This window comes from Linepithema humile, chromosome 3 (genome assembly GCF_040581485.1).
Source record: "Linepithema humile isolate Giens D197 chromosome 3, Lhum_UNIL_v1.0, whole genome shotgun sequence".
Classification (NCBI taxonomy): Eukaryota; Metazoa; Arthropoda; class Insecta; order Hymenoptera; family Formicidae; genus Linepithema; species Linepithema humile.
This window is the reverse complement of record NC_090130.1, coordinates 7687586-7708616: the sequence shown is the minus strand read 5'-3', so window position 1 is coordinate 7708616 and position 21031 is coordinate 7687586. Positions and strand designations below refer to the sequence as shown.

The window sequence follows — 21031 nt, the reverse complement described above, 5'->3', positions numbered from 1 at the left end:
TAAATCGAAATACTGCGCGATTCGATAAACATTTCTTTTTAATTTATTCATTTTCACAAAACCATATTTTCGCTTTGCTTTGCAATATATATATATTATCTCTTTTTTTAATCCAAACGATTTAAAAATTAACAATGTAAAAAGTATTACTGGGACAGTTAATCTGAATCTAGTTAATTATAATTACATGGAATACTTATTCAATGGTATATAAAAAATTAAGAGTGAAAAAGCTCGTGATAATCTAATATTTAAATTGTTTCGCTAATTTGCGACTTTCGTTTATTTCTGACATTTGCATGGAGAAAGTAAGAGCAGAGGGTCGAGAAAAATTCTCTCCTTTCGAGGGTTATATCCTTGGATCACGACGATTTCTACTGTCGGCGTAATCTAGATGGCTGCGCAAATTGAATGAAATGACGACGCAAATTTTCGAAGCGATTACCTCCCTTTGACATATTAAGCTTGCTGGCGTGGGTGGCAGTCTTGCTTACTCAAATCCACCGAGCGGCAGAAGATTTAGCGGGCTATCAATCTAGGGGGTTAATAGATAAATTTGCTTATCGCGTTTGAGAAGTTACGTCGACGTATGTGCATCAAAATGTCTCTTCCCATATTTACAAGATTTCCAATCAATCTAACGATTAATTTTAGATTTTTTCGAAGAATATGTTTTATTGATTAAATTTAATATGAATATGTTTCCTTTTCTGAATAATCAATATATATTCCTGTCACGAAAGTAAACGAGAATGTAAAATATATTCAGATAAAAAAAATCTATCGACAAAAAAAAGTTTGCTTTTATTACGCTACTTTAAATTACCGAGCTGAAATATTTGAAACGTTGAAAATGAACACCAAAGGAAACCGTGATGTCTGTTGATTTCAACAATCAATAAACGCCCTCGTTTACCTGCTCTTTGAAGGTTACTCAAACCGCAAACAGCGTCCGATCGTACCAGAAATGAAGCTATCAACGTGAAAGAGAAAAAATAACGCGCGAAGACGGAGATTCATTTTGCCGTAATCTTTTTCTAATCACTTGAATCGACAGCCAACAAATTTCGAATTCGATTCTCCCGATGAAAGCGTAATATTCGACATTAGAATAAAGTCGTGACTTTTGAAATGATGAGCGTATTTTAACAAAGCTTATATAAAAATGTTCTGTGGAATTAATAGATTTTATAAGAACTCATGAACTCATGAGAATATATCGTTCATTAAATTAACGATTCTAGTTTAATTAATGTTGAAGTCAAACACAGCACATTTCATTTATGAAATCAAACGATATTCTGATATTTTAAGCTTCTTTCTCCATCCAAGCTTTACAAAAATTATTTCAAGCTCTTAGAAAAATATTGATATAACATTAAAATTTAATATAGTCAGACATGGCTTTTCACAATCCACGGATCACTTTACAAGAGCTTTCACGAGACTCGTGTTAAAGTTCAAGATTGCAATCCCCACAAAAAATTTTCCAACTTTTTCCTCGCTAAAATTTAAACCGAGACACAGCTACAGAGTGATTAATGGCTCTCCGTGAATTTGACTTTAGAACTGAATATCGCGGAAAATGCGATTGATCTTATTTCTTAGGTAAGAATATCTTGTTTTTCAGTTAATTTTCCTAACAATGCCAATTTGTTATCGATGGCGATTCTCGCTTCATGGCGTTTCCATTTTCAAAAAATTTCTTATAATAAAATCGAGTAACTTTGCAGTATTCTGTATATCATACCCCGACATGATCTCAGATATCCGACACTCGAGCACCGACAAGCCATAGGAACGACTTTTCCTTCTCAACAGGTGGTGCTGTGGGAGAGACAGGCGGTGGGTGTACCTTGGCTTTCTCAAGATTGAGGCGAAGCCAACAATCACTTAGAGACTGGCAATGTAACCGTTGCTCCAGCAACGATTCTCGTGAATACCTGATCGAACATCCGTGAAAATTCGAAGCGGAGCTTTCCGGGGTTGCGACGCAACCGGGTCGCCTAGCCAAGTGATGGAAATCATAAGCATAAACGGAGAGGATGAATTTAACATAACGTCTGCGACAGATTTGCCAACGAAGCGTAAACCATTATTGTCGAACTGATAAAATGTTTCGACACGATGAGCGACGCGTTCGAAGGCGCATTGATAGATAAAATTAAGATAAGAAATTGCTAACAAATTATGGCATGTTAAATAAATATTTTTCACGTTAATTATTAACAAAATTGACGCTGTCAACATTGACAAAACAGCTAAAAGCGAAAGCGAATATGATTAAAGGTACGAAGAAACGAATGTTTTTACATTTATAGAAGGTAGGAAGGGGCATTTAGATGATTGTTTCGATATATACATACAAAATATAAGAAATATAAGCGGATATCTGTTCTTAACATGTGGATCACGTCAATATTCAATTGATACACTGTTTGTGATGATACTGTCATACCTCGGATTCCTAAATTTATTCCTTATTCGTTACATCTTATTCTTACATTTCATCGTGTCTCGAAGCGAGCAGGAGCAACGGGGGAGAAAACTCGATTTTCTCGAGGCTTCACTCGACCCAAAGTTATTTTCGGAAGGTCGATAACGTGCTGATACTCCAGGATATATAGAGAACTTTGACGGTTCCGAGCGCCGCGGGCCTAAAGCAGCACGTCTAATTCGATAGTGTAATTTTGAAGGATGCCAGGAGGGCTGTCAGAAAGAAGGGTAGGTACACAGAAGGGCAAGAGAAAACAAAGACAGCAATTTGCGGTAGCAAACGAAGCAGAAACTTGAAAGATTATGAACCATCGTTGCCACGCGCGATAAAGTCGCGGAGGTTCGCAAGGTAGTCGAAGTATAAATCGTATAATTGATAAATCCCCGTCTATCCTGCCGGGATAACCGACGTAATGAATTTGAAATTTTCGTAAATCGCATCCAGAAGACCTTGAATCGCCGTTTCGTGCCTACGCAAACGAAGCGAGTTTTTTATCAAATAAGGGTGCGATAATGGGATTGCGGTGTAAACTACATTTCTTGTTATAAAGAGAATAAAAATTAATAATGTTTTCTCTCTCCAGATTTTTACCTTCTTTACATAAGAAATTAAGAGATGAAAAATTTGAAAAGCTTGCGAAGCCTTTTTATCGCTATTCTTCATCCAGTCACTTTCGCTTTCATTGTTGCACGTAATATTTCGCCAATGTTGGAGTGTTTACATTTCTGAACGCCGACGATAAAATGTTAACGCGATTCTAACTAAACATAGAAATGTGCGAACGATAGTTGGTTTACTTTCTCGGCGAAACTAAATGGAAAATTTGTATAAGACGAATGTAAACGCCCGCAGGACGAATTTGCATTAGCGCACCGCGAGACAAAGGAGAAAGATAAGATCGGAGCAAATGCGCGCTTGAAGGAAACGTCATTTACGTGTCTCATGGCAAGATAGCGATCCAATTCAAGTGTTGTCGAGAGGAAGGGTGTGAATTGGCAGAACCAAGAAAATAAGGGGTTATCTGGAGAATTTGAATGCTGAATACGTTAATATAATAGTTGAAGTACATGGTGCGACGATTGTGATAAGTCGGCTAATCAGTAATATAACTGCAACTATGAAAATCGCTGATAAGGAGATCCGCGTAAAATTATTTTTATATTTTCCTCTCAATATTTTTTTATATGCAAGATATAAATATTGTAAATCTCATGATTTGTATGATGTTTTAAAAATTCCATTTGCAGGAATGCTAAAAAAAAAATAAAATAAAACGCGCGCTGAAAACAAATCTCTCTATGCAATTTTTTTAAACTTTAGACATGAAGAATATTTTATATTTTGCACAAAAAAAATCTTTTTTGACTTATAAATTGACACCAAAAGTGTGTATTGCAGTTCTCATTATTTTTCGTATCGCAAGACCGAAGATTCGATTTCTATCCCTATTTGTGATTCCGTTAACGAGCACTACCGCGGAATGTCACGATGAAAATGATTTTGCGAGCTTGCACTCACGAAACAAAGGGTTTACTTGCGAAATTCAACCGGTCTCGGTTATGTTAATTTGCATCCTGCGGCTAAAAACTGACGGTAATGATTCAATTTAGCAGCTGCCCCGGTGAATAATGCAATTGAATTGTAAAGGAGTTGACTTGTGATGTATAACAGCGATTTCAACCATGGCGATATTTTAGACCTTACATCGGGATTTCTATTTTAGCATAACGGATACCGAGAGCTGAAAACTCACAATTCGTGCGTTTCATTTTCTAGTAGAAATAGATTCTACGTAACAGAATCGTGAAATAGAAGTTCGCACAAAGAACTTTTTGTTTTGTTAGAAGCTAAAAGTCGTTGCAAATTTAATATCGCGGCCTGCGTAAAAAGATTCACATGAAGATCTACGCGAAGAGAGGTATTTTCGATCATATTCCATATTCAATAAAATTATTTCCACATTGACTTAATTAATTAAACATTACATTATAATTGTATAATTTAATCAGTGTCGACAAATTGTGAATATATATATATAGATATAAATTTTGCAAATTTATGAATAAAAACAACGACCTACCGCGTTGATTAACCGAAAGATAAAATTGTACCGCAAGATTTACGAACGGATTATCTAACGCATTAATCAATCACGCGTCAATCTCGACGTAGAACTGATTTATACGATCATTTCAATATATTTTTGTGGTTTTGCTTTAGCAATCAATTCAGGGCCGATTGAATCCATCGCTTAATAGCAATTGCGTTTTTGTCGTCGTATTATTCTACCATTGTTTAAATGTCATTTATATTTGCGCGATAATAATTTAATATGAAATTGTTATCGCAGTTTCATGTTATATTTCCTGCGGTTATGTGTACCGCCGTTCCATCATTGTTGCGCGATACGCAACGAACTTTCCGGATACTTTAGCGGAATATTACATCAAGTATGCAACTCGAAATAGAAACTTGCATCAGAAAGCTGCGTGGAAAAGCATTTTCTCGTTAAGCTCGCACGACTGAGTTTCAATAATGCGCTCTTAAACTATTATTTAACAGTTTTATCATAAAAATAATTATAATAATCTGACAGATTAAAACATGATTAATAATAAATTTTTTATTAATAAAAAGTTTTCGGTAATATACAATATTTCTATACTTTGCACATTAAAGCATGCGTCAATCAACACTTTAATGGTATATAATGTAAAGAAAGAAAGATAAAAATATATACCGTTTTAAAATTTATGAAGTTATCAAGGCAGTCAAAGTATCAAAATTTAAGAAAAATCTTTATATAAACGTATCAGCGATTTCATATTAATAAATTTTGTTCACTTCCGTTATATTAAATTATATTCTTAAAAGAATAAGATTATAATTGAGAAAATAGAATTACCGAATCCGGAATTCACACGCAAATTAATCCAAAATTGACGGATCGTCGATACAATTGCGCTTTAATATGTGTGTAAGTGTCCGGCTGATAACAAACGTAATCGCAAACGTTACTCTGCTAGGGATATCCGGTATACACTTTGTGTACACGTGCGACGCTTGCTCGCTTTAACCGACGATCATCCGCCACGGGGTATCTAATTACTTTGCTCGTATCAGAACGTATTGGCGACGTTTATGAAGTTCAAGTTCTTCACTCAGCACATCGCGCTAGAACTACTGGATTACGATGACATTTCCGATTAACGCAGTCAATCCGCATCAAATTTGATCATTTAAGATGAGGTTTTTTTTAAAATTATCTTAGATTTTTTATTTAAAAATTAAACAAGCGTATAAATTGATAGAAGCAAGTATATGGTTATATTTTGAAGAGAGAAAAATTTGAAATTTTTTAATAAAGCAGTTCTTGGATTTATTTTATCCGATTTTAATAAAATAGTTTTACAGAAACATCTTAAGAGAAACATTAAATATTTACAGTTTATTAATAAGTTCGAATTTTATTAACAAAAAAAATAATTCCTAGTTTTATTTCATAATTTTCATGTTTTTGTAATTCTATAATATATTATCAATTTTTCGAAAAAAATGAACGATATATAAAATTTATTCAAAGAAATTATTAATTTTATTGAAGATTAATTTATATTGCATATATTAATAATATTACATTTATGTTACATGGTTTAATATTATAGGTCCTTTCCGACACTTTGTCATATTTTTAAAATAAATAATTGTATGATTATTAGCACTTCATATTTTCGAGCCATATTATTAGCTAATTAGATACGCTTAATATTCCGTCGCACTACATTAAATAACAAAAGCCATTTAACAGGCCATTTCGACGGAATTCATTAAATTACGGTTTGATATGTGATAATAAATGCGGTCAATTTTTTCAATTAAAATCCAACTGAAAATTTTACGACAGTACACCCGAGCTGGCTGTACGGCAATTAATCGTCCTGGCCTATAATCGTACGTGCGCGTAATCGCATACATGCTTGCAAAAGGAGAGATAGGATTCCGCCACGGAGAGCTTTCCATTACGGTTTCGCGAAAACCCGATTGCGCGCCGCACTGCGTCGCACGTTTGCCTCGTTTAATTGTTCATCTCCTGCACTTGACAGATCGCCGTGATATTCGTCGCCGAAATGTCGCGCGCAGAAAACGGCGCTCGCATACACTTTTTACTCGCGCTCTTTTATACATGTGCGTTTCCGCAGAGTCCATATCGCAAGTTCCCTCGACTTAACCGCGCCTCAACCGATACCAGGCGGATCCGCCGAACATAATCTGCCCGCGCCAGATGCGCGCGTAACTTGGAGAATATACTAGAACGCCTCTGGTAAAGTTTCTTGGCGAATTTAAAATCGATTCTCTCTTAATGAAAGTATGAGAATCGCAATAGTTACAAAATAGTTTTGTGAGCATAAAACGATACAGATGTTTTTTTAGGGAGCATTTTTCAATAATGTATATGTACCATTCAAGATATATCAAAACTATTTGTGAAAAAGATTAATAATGAAAATGATTTCAATTAATTCTACTAGCAAGGGAAGATTTAAATGAGAATTACATTTCAAAAATTTTGAAATATTTTTAGAAACGCAGTCTTGATGCAAATTATCGGAATATTGTGAGAACTTGTAGTGTTTTCGCGACAGCGCATTACTTTCAATTTACAGAGAATGAAGGAGTGTAGTTTACGGCTAGAGCGTCAGATATAAAAACCAAGAATAACTGTTTTGCGTAGCTCGACAAGTTGCATATATCTCTACCTCCTTCTGCATTCCACGACTGATGGAATTTCCGACCATCCGGAATTTCGTTCTGTTCATAAGAATAAGAAACACCGGCAAAAGAATACAATAGCGAATCATCTCACGGATCTTTAAAATATCTTCAAATATCATTAGAAAATAGATTGTAAACGATAATTGAAAGCTTTTTAATTTATTTTTTTTACTCACTCTATTTTCTATTTGCTGTAATTATATCACATTATGTCGACATAAAACGTTGCACCGCAGAGCAGTTTCTCTTTTCGCATTTAAATGTTTGTTGTAAAATTACAAAAGTACGTGATCAAGCTCTATCCCTTTCAATTGATGTTGCTCTTAATTAATACATTGGAAATGTATTGGATATCGCAATAACGAGTTTTGGAAACAATCCTCGAATGTCGGAAACAGACATGCGGAGATTCCGATTCCTTTACTCTTTACCGGTGTTTTCTTCGTTTCTGCTTTCTGTTGAAAGCCAACCGGGCTTCTTGTCTTCTCGAATTTTGCTGAACTACGAAGGAACAGTTTCGGAATACAAGCAAAGTTATTTCGTACCGTACTACTGGCTCCTTTGTTTGCCGGAACAAAAGATAGAAATAATGTAATTAAGAAAATGGAACTGATACAAAGCAATGCCCTGCAAAACAAGCAAAAAAACGTTATAATAAAATTCATATACTCTCTTCGGACATAAAAAATGAGTATAACAATAAAATAAACTCATTTGGAATCTGAATATTATAATACTACATGATTCTGCATATTTTTACTTCCAATATTTTTTGTAAATAAATAATGACAAATAACAAGAGCTAAAATAAAAACTTGTGTAGTGTCTATCTTACATTTATATACAGATATATTTGTCATTCGTAAAATCTATTTTTATATTTTGTATGTATGACATCGATGTATATATGTATGCACCTAAAGGTTCGTATTTGAAAATGTCTGACCGATGGATTTGACCTACAGAAACCTAAGGAAATATGATATCTTCAACTTATATCTCTTTGCCGCTACATAGCCAACTGTCTATTTGTCCATCTTGACTTTCTTTTCACTACTGCCGAGTTTCTGTCCCGAAAAATCTATATGTCCACACTGACTTTTCAACTGGTTCATTTGCTGACTTATTCCTACTTTATAGAAGAAATAAAAAAGATAAATTCTCTTTTAGAGAGAAGAAAAAATTATTCTTGTCCATATTCCCTGTTATGCGCGCAATGTAATTACTTTCATGGATCTTTAATATATCTATTTTAATTAAAATGATGTAAAACATGCAATAAAATAATATAAAATAATATGAAAACGTGCAATAAATTGGTTTCAAAAGCCGCAAAACTATTGTCGTATTATCGTATATTGTAAAAATACGTAACAATAATGCGCAAAAATTTATTACAATAAAATAATATAAAAAAATGTGTTATAATAAATCTGCCAAAAAATTATTACATAAAGCGATAGGTAAAAATCGATGAATTTTACTTTAATCTGGAAAATGAAAATGCTTTAATTTGTCCTAAATTTACTCATCATGGATGTAACAGATTTTATCGGTAAAATTTTTAATTTCCCCATCTGTGTGTAAAAATCTTTTGATCCAGAATATCACAGATTTTTGACATTTTCTCACCAATAAAGCCAGTCTTTAATAAAGCTAGCTATTTGACCTAAATTTTTCGCACCGGTTGTTTCTAATTATCACGATACATGATGAAAAGAAACAACATACATTACTCTTCTCGCGAATCACATATCACAGCACGTTTCGGCCTTATGAGATTTTCTCGAATCTGTCCGATTCTTTTTCCGTCCGATAATCCGATGGTCGTTAATTAACCGCGCAGAGCTCACTAATCGAATAACGAGAGGAAATGTGATTTATCGACGGGCGGTGTCGGTCGACGCGTTGGAATTAATAAGCCGACGATGACGGTTAACGATCAGCGAGAATGATTCGCAATGGTACGAGGACGACGGCGAGACGAGCCGAAGGGGGGAGGGAAAAATGGACAGCTACGAGGATCACGGGTCGCAGAGCAACTTTATTTCGCCTTGTTGCAGTGTTGCTCGTCCAACCTACTTAGCGTCAATTAATGGACTTAACGGATAGAGTAGCGGGTAGTCAATATCGACGCGAGAACGCGCTTTGATAAAACACCGCGGTGGTAATTATAAATTCTCGTTTCCCCTCTCGTCGACGTGCGAAAAGAATTACAGCGGGATACAATAAGCGGAACGAAGAATATGCGTTCTAGTTAGAGGGAAATTGCGGTGGACAATTATATTCGTCGCGCTCTTATGCCGTTCGCGCGGTTTAATGCTGTTATCGATGTAACTGAATATCGTACGTATCGCGTAGAAAAAAAAAGAAGAGAAACAATGTTCTCTATTGATCAGCGCGTGCTCGCGATTCTGTGAATTAGAGGAATTTCTGAAATTATTCAGCTATTTGTTTCTGCAACCTAATTAACGTGAAAACGAATGAAGGGGTTGTGTTATATGTTAACTCTATTCAACAAATTAATGTACATACGTCCGTAAATTAACGGAATAAGCTAATAACGGAGATTATTTACTGCAACTTGCAATTATTACTTTTTAAATTTAATTATAAAATATATCAAAAAAAGTATTACGTTAAATACGAAAAAATTGTGGAGAAAAATTATGTAACAATTTAATTAAATTTTTGAGAAAGAAAGAAGCGATTTCAAATTGATTAGAGAATTAATGAGAACCTATTGATGCGAGAAGATATAAAAATACAACCTGAAAATTCTGCAGCATATACAGATGAAATTTCCCTTACTCTATTTTCTCGTTGGATAAATTGTACAAGATTAAAGTAGAATTTGAGAGAGATGACATATTTTAGCAATATTATAACAACAATGACAGAATTGTAGTAGATTCTATTACAATGACGCGATAAAGTAATAATTCGCCCGAATTTGGACGATCGGAGTGATTAATTGCTACCGGCAGCGCAATGATCGTGCGCAAATGCGGCAAATAAACGCTTCGAGAACATCCATTACTGACGCGTTGACAATCTCTAATCACAATGTCATGCGATTACCGCCGTCAATTTGCTCAAAGCCAATATAAACGGACGTCGTTTTGTATGTTGTGAATTCGCATGGCCGCGATCGAATAAAATTCATTTCGTTCGTTCGCACTTCGGTGCATTAACATATTGAACTGAACGCGCGCCTCGCACGCGTGCATCCGCCGCGGAACATTAGCGTTTCGTAAAAAACTGCAAATCGCAAAAATATTGCCGCACCCTCTGTAACTGCCGTTTCCATTTGCAGCGGCGGAAATAACGTTTCGTTTCGCTACCGCCCGAAATTACGCTGTGACAGTTTATTAACGCGACTCGCATGCGTTCTCTGTCCCTCCTCTTTAACTCTTCCTATTCGAACATATTCGGATTATATAGACATTTATATTGAAAATATTCATCTATGAATTCTGCAGCTAATTTAGAAGAAATATTTATCGAGAGAATGTAAAAAGAGGAAGGAATTGATTCTAACAGAGAGAAAAATTTTACATACAAAACTTGGGTTGATCAAAACAGATGTAATACGTCATATCTTCATTCGCAAAGAATTCGTGAAAGTATTTAACGTTAGATTTTTAACCCTTTGCATCTCTTTGCACTTTGATAAATAATAAATATTTAAAATTATATAAATAAAGATGGAAAATTTTACACTAAGCCAAAATTATTATACAAAAATTGACGTATGTCAAGATTTCGTGTTCGTTGAGATAGATTATTATTATTTTGTAAAGTTCATTTAGCATAATTGCGCTTTGTATAATTGTCAAGTGGCGGCATCTCGTAAACAAAGTAATTGCGCATAAAATGATGGGTATCCCCGTCTTACAGTAATTACTCTTTTACTACGAACGCACAGGTTCCCGGCATCGCCTACGTGTCGGCCTTGTATTTGCGAGGTTTTTCACCGTATAACGTGGCGTGGTATGCACAGAAATGTCAATGCCTATCACGGACATGCACATTACACACATACACAGGCACACCAGTTAAACAGCTGGACAGCTTCGTCGCTAGACGCGTGCACACTAATTAAAATGTTCTACTTCTCCGCGACTGGCTGCAACAACAAGTGGCGCACGGCGTCCCTTCCTACTACCTCTATTTCGCCGTTTAATCCGTTATTTATGCGAACTATTAACGTAAGCAATTATTTTTCGATTAATCGCAAAGTTGTAAAAACGATTGTAAACGGCGACCTCTTCTATTTTACGTTCGCCGATGTCGGGAGCAATTTCACGCACAGAATATTCAGCAATTTGCTATGCCACTGCATGATATTCTCAGTTTGATCAAACAATTCCAATATTTATTACGAAATACAGAGATATCTATGGCAGAAAACGCGGAGATCCGAAAAATACAGATATAAAGGCTATATATTTTTCGTATGAGTTACAGTATATTGCGAAGCAAAATATTTCGAAGTGTCGCTCGACACAAAATGTCGCCCCTAAATATACAGATGGTTTTACATATTTCTCGAATTATTTGAATCATACGTGCACTCTGTAGAGTGCAAATTCGCGGCTGAAAGTAAACATTTGCGAGCCAGCGACGCTTTTTTTTCTCCGCTTCGGATACCTTGTAACAATCGAGCACATGGATTACACGGTTGATTGAAAAACTTTGCGCCAGTTAAGCGCCTCGAGTCCCTTTATCGATTGAATTTACGTTAATTTGAAATCCCATCTAAGGGTAAGACCGTGGCCCCTCCTCGTGTCGAAACAATGGTGCGGGGTTGAAACCAGCAAAATGAATTTAGATTTTAATTATAAATATACCAAAATCATCTGTAACATTTTTATTCCCGATGATAAAACTGCCATAATTGATGAAATAATCAATAACATAAATCACTGCGTGTCTCGCGCACTTTAAAAAACAAAATCGAAAGAAAAAATGTTTGAAGTACTTAATTGCAAAACCTGATTTATATTTATTATAATACTTTCTTTGCGGCTTATTATAATGTCACAGAATCCCAGCTTTCATCTACATTTTACATTTATAGCGTCAAAAGTTGCACTCGCGTGAAGGCACATCAATTCCAGTTCTTCACTTCAGCATTCTATTTCTCTTAGAATTGTCGTAGATGTGCATTATTATGGTTGTATACTGCTAACTCAGCATAATGCACAGCTAGGACGATCTCGAGAGAATGCAGAGGTGTATGTTTACGTCGCCGTGATAACGAGGACCACGCTTCGAAGGAACGGAGCTTTTGATCTCGCATCGTCGATCAAAGAAAACGCGACGACTCGCACTTCAGGCATTCGCGAGGCATCCGCGTTACATAAATGCTTGTAACTCATTACTTTCCGAAGGATTACTTTCGAGGCGCTAAGGCAGCGCGATGGAACCGGATATCATATACCACGGATTTGAATCCGCTGACCGGCAATAATCAAGTTAAAGCCGTTATTTGCTGTTACGTGAAAAAAATATCTCGTATATAAAAATTATTTTTTCACGAACGAATCACAAAGAGATTTGTATCATTGCAATAGCGCATTAACGTTGCGATGTATTTAATACGCGCACATTTATAATTGTACAACAATATTAATATTTCATAATGTTATATGCATCAATTTCATTATTTTTCCAAGTTATAAGAATCGCGGCGTGTTCTGTTTATGGTATATTAATTTATTTGTTTTTGAGCGAAATTTTAACATAAAAATATTACTTCGCTTTGTTGTTACAATTTATTAATAAGCAAGAAGAGAAATTCGTTATTCGCATTATATGCGCATTCACAAAATGAATAATGCTATGCATTAAATCATAATTAATATTTATAAAAACACAACAAAGAATTATTATAATTAGTATAAAATAAAGAGGTATCGTTTTATGCAACAGCAATTCATTTAATTGAACGAATCGCACTTTGAACCTATTGTTAATACATTACGATAACAATGCTGGCTGCTTATACACAAGCTACGCGCAGTACATAATCCCATAGATACGTGTGTTCCATTAAGCCTGCCATCTTTTATACACGCCACCGTCGATGCGCGCGTATAGACGCGAGCTTACGCTCGCAAGCTGAAGCTGTTGCATCGCAAACACCAGTGCATAATCGGAATCTGCGATAGTAGCGAGATATAGTGCCAAGCCTAAGCGGTCGATACCGAAGCGAAACCGGGGCGCAATTCGCTTTTGCTTTTCGCGGGGAACAATATACTTCGACCGGACCACCACCGGATGCGACACCTGCGTGTAACGCAACTTTGCTCTCAGGAAATCGAGCTCGTCTCGCCAGGTATAAAGTGCCGTTGGATATCGCGTGGGCTTATACGCGAGGGAAAAGCGCGATAACAAACAAATATACTCAACTGTACCTCTTCGATTTCGATAAGCTTCACGATACGTTGTAGATTCTGAATAAAGAGACTAAATAAGAGGCATACGTTTATCAGGATATATTTTTAATATATGTGTGTGTGTGTGTGTATATATTTTCTAATTTAATATAATCCCATATATAAAGATATAAAAGCATTTCTTGAAAAATTTTTCCCTTTGTGGCATTAACAAAGCACAATAGAGAAACTTGTCTCTTGAAAATTTTCTTTTATATTGAATATTTACTATTGAAAATATTTTTAGTTTTTTATTTCATTTTGAATTTTTGGTAAAAGAAATTTCTATAAGCAAAAGAATAATTTTTAAACTAAATTTAGCAGAATATGTTAGGTTTTGCTGTATAAAAATATTCATCAATTAGTCTTATCGGCTTTGCGTACTTTTTTCTTCATGAAACAAAAATATCTTTCTTTTTATAGAGCAATAGATTGAAATATGTTGTCGTGTCATTCTTTAAATTTAAATATCTAAGCGTTTTATATCGAATCTAAAATTCCGACTATTTTTATGCTTTTGGAGTTGTTGTTGAATTCATATCTTTATGCATATTTTTCAAGAAAAAGCTTTGTACTATATTTTATATTCTACTACATTATATTTTATACTTTACAGTTTATTTGTCACAAAGCCGTGTTTTCGCACTTAATGCTGTTCCCTTGTAAACCCGTGACGTATTCACGGCTGAATTGCGAATCCTCCGTACAAAAAGAAAAAAACATGAAATCGTATTTGATATTAATGTTCAATATTCGCTATGAAACAGAAACCAGGTCAATGCATCGATGTACAATACTCCATTAGTATGTATGCATGAGAATTTTTGGGAGATATAATTTTGGGAAAACGAACCTTTATGCCGCAGAAAATACGCCTCGGGCATTCGTTACAATACACAATAACCCGAAATCAATGGTTTTGTTCGCCAATTTTTATTACATAATTTGTAATTCCTTTGCATTGCTTCTATTAATATTTTTATACTAAATAGTTATTTCAATCAATTTTGTTTTCCTATACATATGTAAAAAAAAAGATATCACACCGCGCAGAGAATATATGCCGCGACGAGAGGATAATGTGAATACAAAAATATTGATTCACAAATAGATTTCAAAATCCTTTTTCAATTTATGATACGTAATAATTGATAATCAAATCCGATCGGGGAATTATATTTAAAATACGATCCGGCACCGTGCTGTACGCGAGAATCATCTATCATTTCTGCGAAGCAACATCTCGTCGTCGACCAATGAAAAATTTCTGTGCAAATGTAACGGGACTTGCCTTCGACGGATTTCCCGGCGTCTCCCATTTACAGAGGTATTACTCTTCGTAGTCACCTGATCGATATTTCCATATTCAGAAATGTCTGTATGCTCCCGGCTTAACTCGTCCCAACTTTAAAACATCGCCTTTTGCGTGTCGCTTCGCCAGATTCTCTTAATCCTTAAATTTATATTCAACTACGCACGGGGACGGGCGTCGGTTCGGCTGCCCGCAGGGAATCTGCGAGAAGCGCTGCTGCGTCAGAGAATGCAGACCAATAAGGAATAAATTCTCGATATCCGCGCGTCCCGCATTTCGTGATCGGCATATTCCTCCTCGTTCGCTGCTTACACGCCGGAACAGGTTCAGCAGTGACACGTGTCGCGCTTTTATCACGGCTGATTCGGCAGGCAACGATACGATCTACGCGCACTTGCGTAAACATTCTAACGAGATGACGAAGAGGGGAGACGAAGCGATAAAGACACGTCGTAACACTTTTTCTTTCCTTTCGCGGCAAGCTAAACCTTCGAGTTATCGACTTTGTGAGAGCGACAAAGCAGTTCGTCCAAATTTTAAACAATACGCTGCGAATTTTATGCAGAAATTTATGTTTGAAATACAGCTTCTGGATTTATATAAATTATTTTTATTGAAAGTGATACACACACTTAAGTCCATTTTAAGAAATTCCATTTTTAACGCATGACTCTTACATTATTTTCGGGGTAAATAATTCGCGATTCATTCTCAGCGCTCACTTGTCGACAATCTTTAAAGAGAGAAACGTCCGAAAAACACATTACGTTATCCTTATTTACTCAACTGCTCATCTATCAATAATTCGACCGACTGTAACGATATAATATTTTCCAGTCAATATTTGTTCGCGATTTTGCGGATTGATATAGAGAAGCGGCAATGCATCATGGAAATACCGAGTCAATATTATCAGATTATTGCGATACTGATCCGACATATACACTGCACGTCATCGTCGTCGTCTTCGATAGTGTCTTTTATTACCTTTATATCGGCATTGAGCTCGTCTCAAACAATATAAATATCCGCCCCTCGAGCGTAACTCGTGCACGGAGGTATAGCGAGCGCATCGTCGTCGGAAATGGACGATTCGCACGCAGATCGAAGCGGATCAAAATCACGATGAGCCGGACAGGTCGCGGGCGAATTGGTAGAGTCACTGTTTTATCCATTTTGTGGAGTGTTCATCGGTGCATCGACTTGATCGTGTTTACGGTATTGCTCGGCACTCTTTCTCTATGATACGTCAAAACAAACATTCGATTCAGTCCATGTCGAATTGCAATCGATCCGGTTTTGACTCTGCAAACCGCTGCTATCGATTTTAATTATAGGGCGTTATTTCTCTCAATAGAATCTACGAGACTATAGATATAAAAGTTTCGCATTATATAAAATCTCGAATAAATTTGTAACTTTTTAAATTCTCGAATTTGTTATCATGTTATGCAAAATATTTAATAATATTTAATAACATAGCAAATGAAATAGCAATACATTGATAATGTTTTCTTCAACTTTTATTCAGATAAATTATAATATTATTAACTTGCACACACACAATAAGGTCACAAATTGACTTTGCCGCAATATAGTTAAGGTTTAATTGCATGAAATTACGTTAAAGAGTGAAACATATGAATTTAATAAATAAAATTAAAGGCACAATAAACTACATTGATTGCCTATTAATTAAACGTTATTTGATATTGAATATTCAAGTAACGGTTTATAGTTGAGACAAAGCAGCTCGTGATTTTATAATGTGGCTCTAAGGTTTATCGAAATACCAGACCCTTGAATGATCTTTTACAAAGTCCTGATGGGAGCCCGTTATTACGTTATATTATTAACTTAACCCTCCCATAAAGCTTTCCCTGCGTCAATGGATTTTCGCCGAACAATTATTATTATCGGTTATCCATATCGTGTTTTGTGTACAGATGCATATTATATTCACCTGCCGCAATATTCCGCGATATTCTATTCCAGGCTGATACGCATGTAACGTATCAATTGTTCGCTACAGAAGTTAGCTTCAGAATTAGCAATTGCCTACGGTCAATCGCGTGTGTGTTTTAACCCTCAATTATTATGATAGCGCCGAAATTGATTCGTGCGTAGATATTTTGTCGCTATCAGAAACACTTTTTAACTTGTGTTTTTTTCCGGTTTCACCCTCATTTCGTGCGTCTGACCTACTTTTTTCCGTTCATCATAAAGGAAAGTTATTAAAAGCGGGTGATATATATAAAGTACAACGCCATTTTACTCATCGCGGCCAGTTTGATTTCGATAGATAGATAGTAATGCTTTCTTTCAATCATAACAGTTGAGGATTGATTGATTGCATAATTATAAATAAGTATAATTGTAGATATTACAGAATTATAAATGTATTCTGCAAAATTGGAGATATTTTTTTGTTTGAAGTGATAAATATCTCGTAAACTATGTGCACTATATCCGACATTGGATCTAATAGAATATTCCGCGCTTAGGATAACCGTAACGACTACAGACACAAGTGGGATTTGGTGCTCAGATATTTATCGTGTGATTCACATTTATATATATATATATATATAAATATATATAATGGGGGAAAACAACGTGTTATGAGAAAGGATCCAAGTCTATCATTCATTTATATAGAATGCCCCAAAAACCAGATATTTCTTTCCAGATAAAAAATGTTTGAATAATTAATGATTAAGAATATAGAATTCTTTGCGAATTAAGTTTCAGAATAGACAACAGATAATTTAATTAATTAATTAATTAATTAATTAATTTCAAGTAAACTTTCAATAAAATTGTAATTTGAAAGATTCAGAAAAATATAGCAGTGAGTGATAAATTTTCCTCGATAATTTCGCTATAAAAGAAAATTGATGTGAAAAAATTGATTTGATTGAAAATCAAAGAAATAATTATCAAGAGGACATCCGATAGTTTTGGGACGCTCTGTGATATAATACTCGCATAATGCACGGAGATATCCTTATGAATTTTAACAGACGGTATACATAGATAGATCTTATGAGTTTTAACGGAAGTAGGAATCGTGGTAGGCGACCAGATCGTTCTTTTTCCGCTGCGAAAGAAGGAGAAATCCGATACGGCGTAACGTAATCTCGCGCTTGCCTAACTTCGTTTCCTCGATTGTCCGGAACTTCCGACAACTGCAACCGCACCTGTCGAAGCGGAGGTCCTTATTTCTTCACCAACGCGAAACACGATGCGATACCACTACTGTATAGGTGCAATGATCTCGTACTACCATAATTGACCAAATCATTCGTGCGACACGATCCTATGGAATGTAATGTATCCCGTAACAAAGCGAGAATTTTCTCAATTGCTTCGCTCGTGATTTTTTTACTTTAAACTTAACAACGCATCTTTTCAAATGTATTTTTATATTTTTGACTGTACATTTTCCACATCTTAAGATTGGCATAACTAATATTTATATTCTTATAATCGTCTGCTTTATAAATGTTTTATATAATTACATTATATTGCGAAAAATATACGTTTGCGTATTATATTATTATACTTTTATAACACAAATTTTATACTGTTTTGTTAATTGTGCTGCATTTCGAATTAAAACATATAAAATGCCACGATATTCGACTGTATAAATGGAATATTTTTACTTTGATTTTGAATAATTTTTGAGAAACATGAGTGAGCTTTTCGACCTCGTTCAGGTTTAATAAAACTGACCGGATATAGATAACCATATTTCTAATATAAAGCTAGTTTATGATCGTTACTATAGTTCGAAAATATTTTCCATGAAGACTCTATTACTAACTTTGCCCGAGTTTAACTTGTCGGATAACGGCATAATCGATAACACCTTAAGATCTAAAAACTCCATGTACATCCAACATTGTGATTTAGGAGGATACTTTCCAGATAATATCTTTCGAACAAGATTTATTAGAAATTTGTTTTATTTAGAAATGATTTTTGTTATTTTACTTGCATTAAATTATAAAAATTTTTAGGCAGCATTTTTTAGTTTACCACATAATTTAATTAAAAAATTTTCTAAAAATTGTAACGATTATAACTAGCAAGGTAAAAAAGAATACGCGGAAAGAAAAACGCTAAACTTTTCTTTATTCATGTAATTATTTTGAGATGTAAAACTGGGAATAATAAGGATAGTAAATTAAAAGGAATATTTAAATATACTTGTCGCATAAATCTTAAAAAATGTCTCTCATATCGCGACAAAGTTTCACGCACTTAATTACAAAGATCTTATCAGCAAATGAAACGGTTGCCGTCAATAAAAGAGAACAGCAAGTCTCGACAAAAAAAAAGAATAAAACTTTACGCGCACATTATCCGTCGCGCTAATCTGAGTCCCTAAAATTATTTTTTTATTTCCTAAATAGCAGACAATTAATAAAAAAAAAAACAACATAAAACTGTTTCACGCAACATTGCAATTCAGCGCGCAAACTTAAAGATTACTCCGGTAAATCTGAGGAAACGAAAAGCTTTACAACTAGCACATTACTGGCGGCTCTAAGGTCGGCCCGTAAATCGTTCCCGCTATTCCGACAACCGTAAACGACACGAAGCGCGTTTCACGCGATATCTTCCAGTTCGGCGCGCAAACTGAACAGCAGAAAACTTTGCCGGCGCGTACCACGAGACCTCACCGCGGGCACTAGATGTACGGGAGATAAAATCGCGGCGATGAAGTAGAAGTAGTACGCGAAGTGGAGAAATGGAAAAAGAAATAAGAAAAGAGGGGAACTAGTGAGGTGGAGCGAGAAGAGACAAAGAGAGATAAGAATCGCCGGAGACATCACAAGAGACAAAAAGAGAAAAGGTGAAGTAGAGGAGAAAAGAGAAAGTGATGGCAGGAATGAGCGAGAGATCAGCGAGTCTGCAAATTTACTCACGATTGTGTGGTACGTTTTGGCGGTGCGGCAGGACTGTCGCCGTCGAGGGTGGAAAAGCACGTCGGATCCCCCGCGAAAGAGGCTCACTCCTATCCCGGTCCTCATCGCGCAGACGTGCTTTCCATCCCCTCTGCGTTTACGTGTACACACTGGCTGGTGAGCAGCGAGCGACGGGGGCGAGCATGGACGGAAAGGGGGGTAGGAAGGAGGACGGTCGGAGGCCGGTGAAGGGATGGGGCTCTTCTCCGGACTGATAGGGGGACGCATCGACTGGGAAAATACGGTGAGATCGTCTTGCAGCGGCACGAAACACGAATAAATGTTTTGCGTGTGTGAATAAATGTTCCTTCCGACCGTAGTAGCTTTTAATTTACATTTGACAGAATTTCGGACGAAAGTTTATTCCAGATAATAAAGTTTCCAACTAAATTGCAAGTTAGAAATACATTGGTGTCTTATAACGAAAAGTAAAACACTGAAAATAGAAAGGAAGCACCAAAATAAAAGAAAAGTAATTTGGAGAATTGTAATTTCACTTAAAACTTCCAGCTAAACTGTAATGCGAATTTTTCACAATTTTTGCTGAATAATTAAATATAAAATAATATTTCTGATAGAGAATACGACTTAACAAGGGAACTATTTAAACGCGTGCTTGTTTCTAACAATAAATTTTGTTGACTAAAAACAATCAGACATAGATATATATTCGCCATGATTTTTATCCATTAAAAAATATAAACGCGTTGATACACGAATACAGACAGCGTTTTATCATGTGCCTTCTACGTCACAAATCCGTGTGAGCGTGACACTCGCAGTGTTAAAGATTGTATCACAAATTCGCTGCAATCCACCAAGCCTATTTTATTTAATACCTCCGTAGAAAATGTTTCATACTCAGCTATCTCGATTTATGCATCATATTTCAATGCTCTCTTGTATAGTTAGCTGCGTATAGCGAAAAACGCATTTATTTAATTTCTCGCATATCAAGATGGGAAATCCGACAATAAAGAGTTAATATCACGTAAAATAAGCAAATATTTGATCATTAATTGTGCAATAT

The 21031-nt window shown here is 35.5% G+C and overlaps 2 protein-coding genes across 2 annotated transcripts in view; one reads left to right on the top strand and one right to left on the bottom strand.

Annotated features, from left to right (window-relative positions):
• Window positions 1–20067, bottom strand: part of rsh (radish) — a 131183-nt gene extending 111116 nt beyond the window's left edge. Inside the window, 2 exon segments of the mRNA XM_067351915.1 lie at window positions 19963–20033; window positions 20035–20067. Coding sequence (XP_067208016.1) covers window positions 19963–20033; window positions 20035–20067 — 104 coding nt within the window.
• The window catches only part of LOC105676470 (MAP/microtubule affinity-regulating kinase 3-like), a 122803-nt gene that overhangs the window by 63000 nt on the left and 38772 nt on the right, over window positions 1–21031 (top strand). The gene's annotated exons all lie outside the window — the stretch shown is intronic.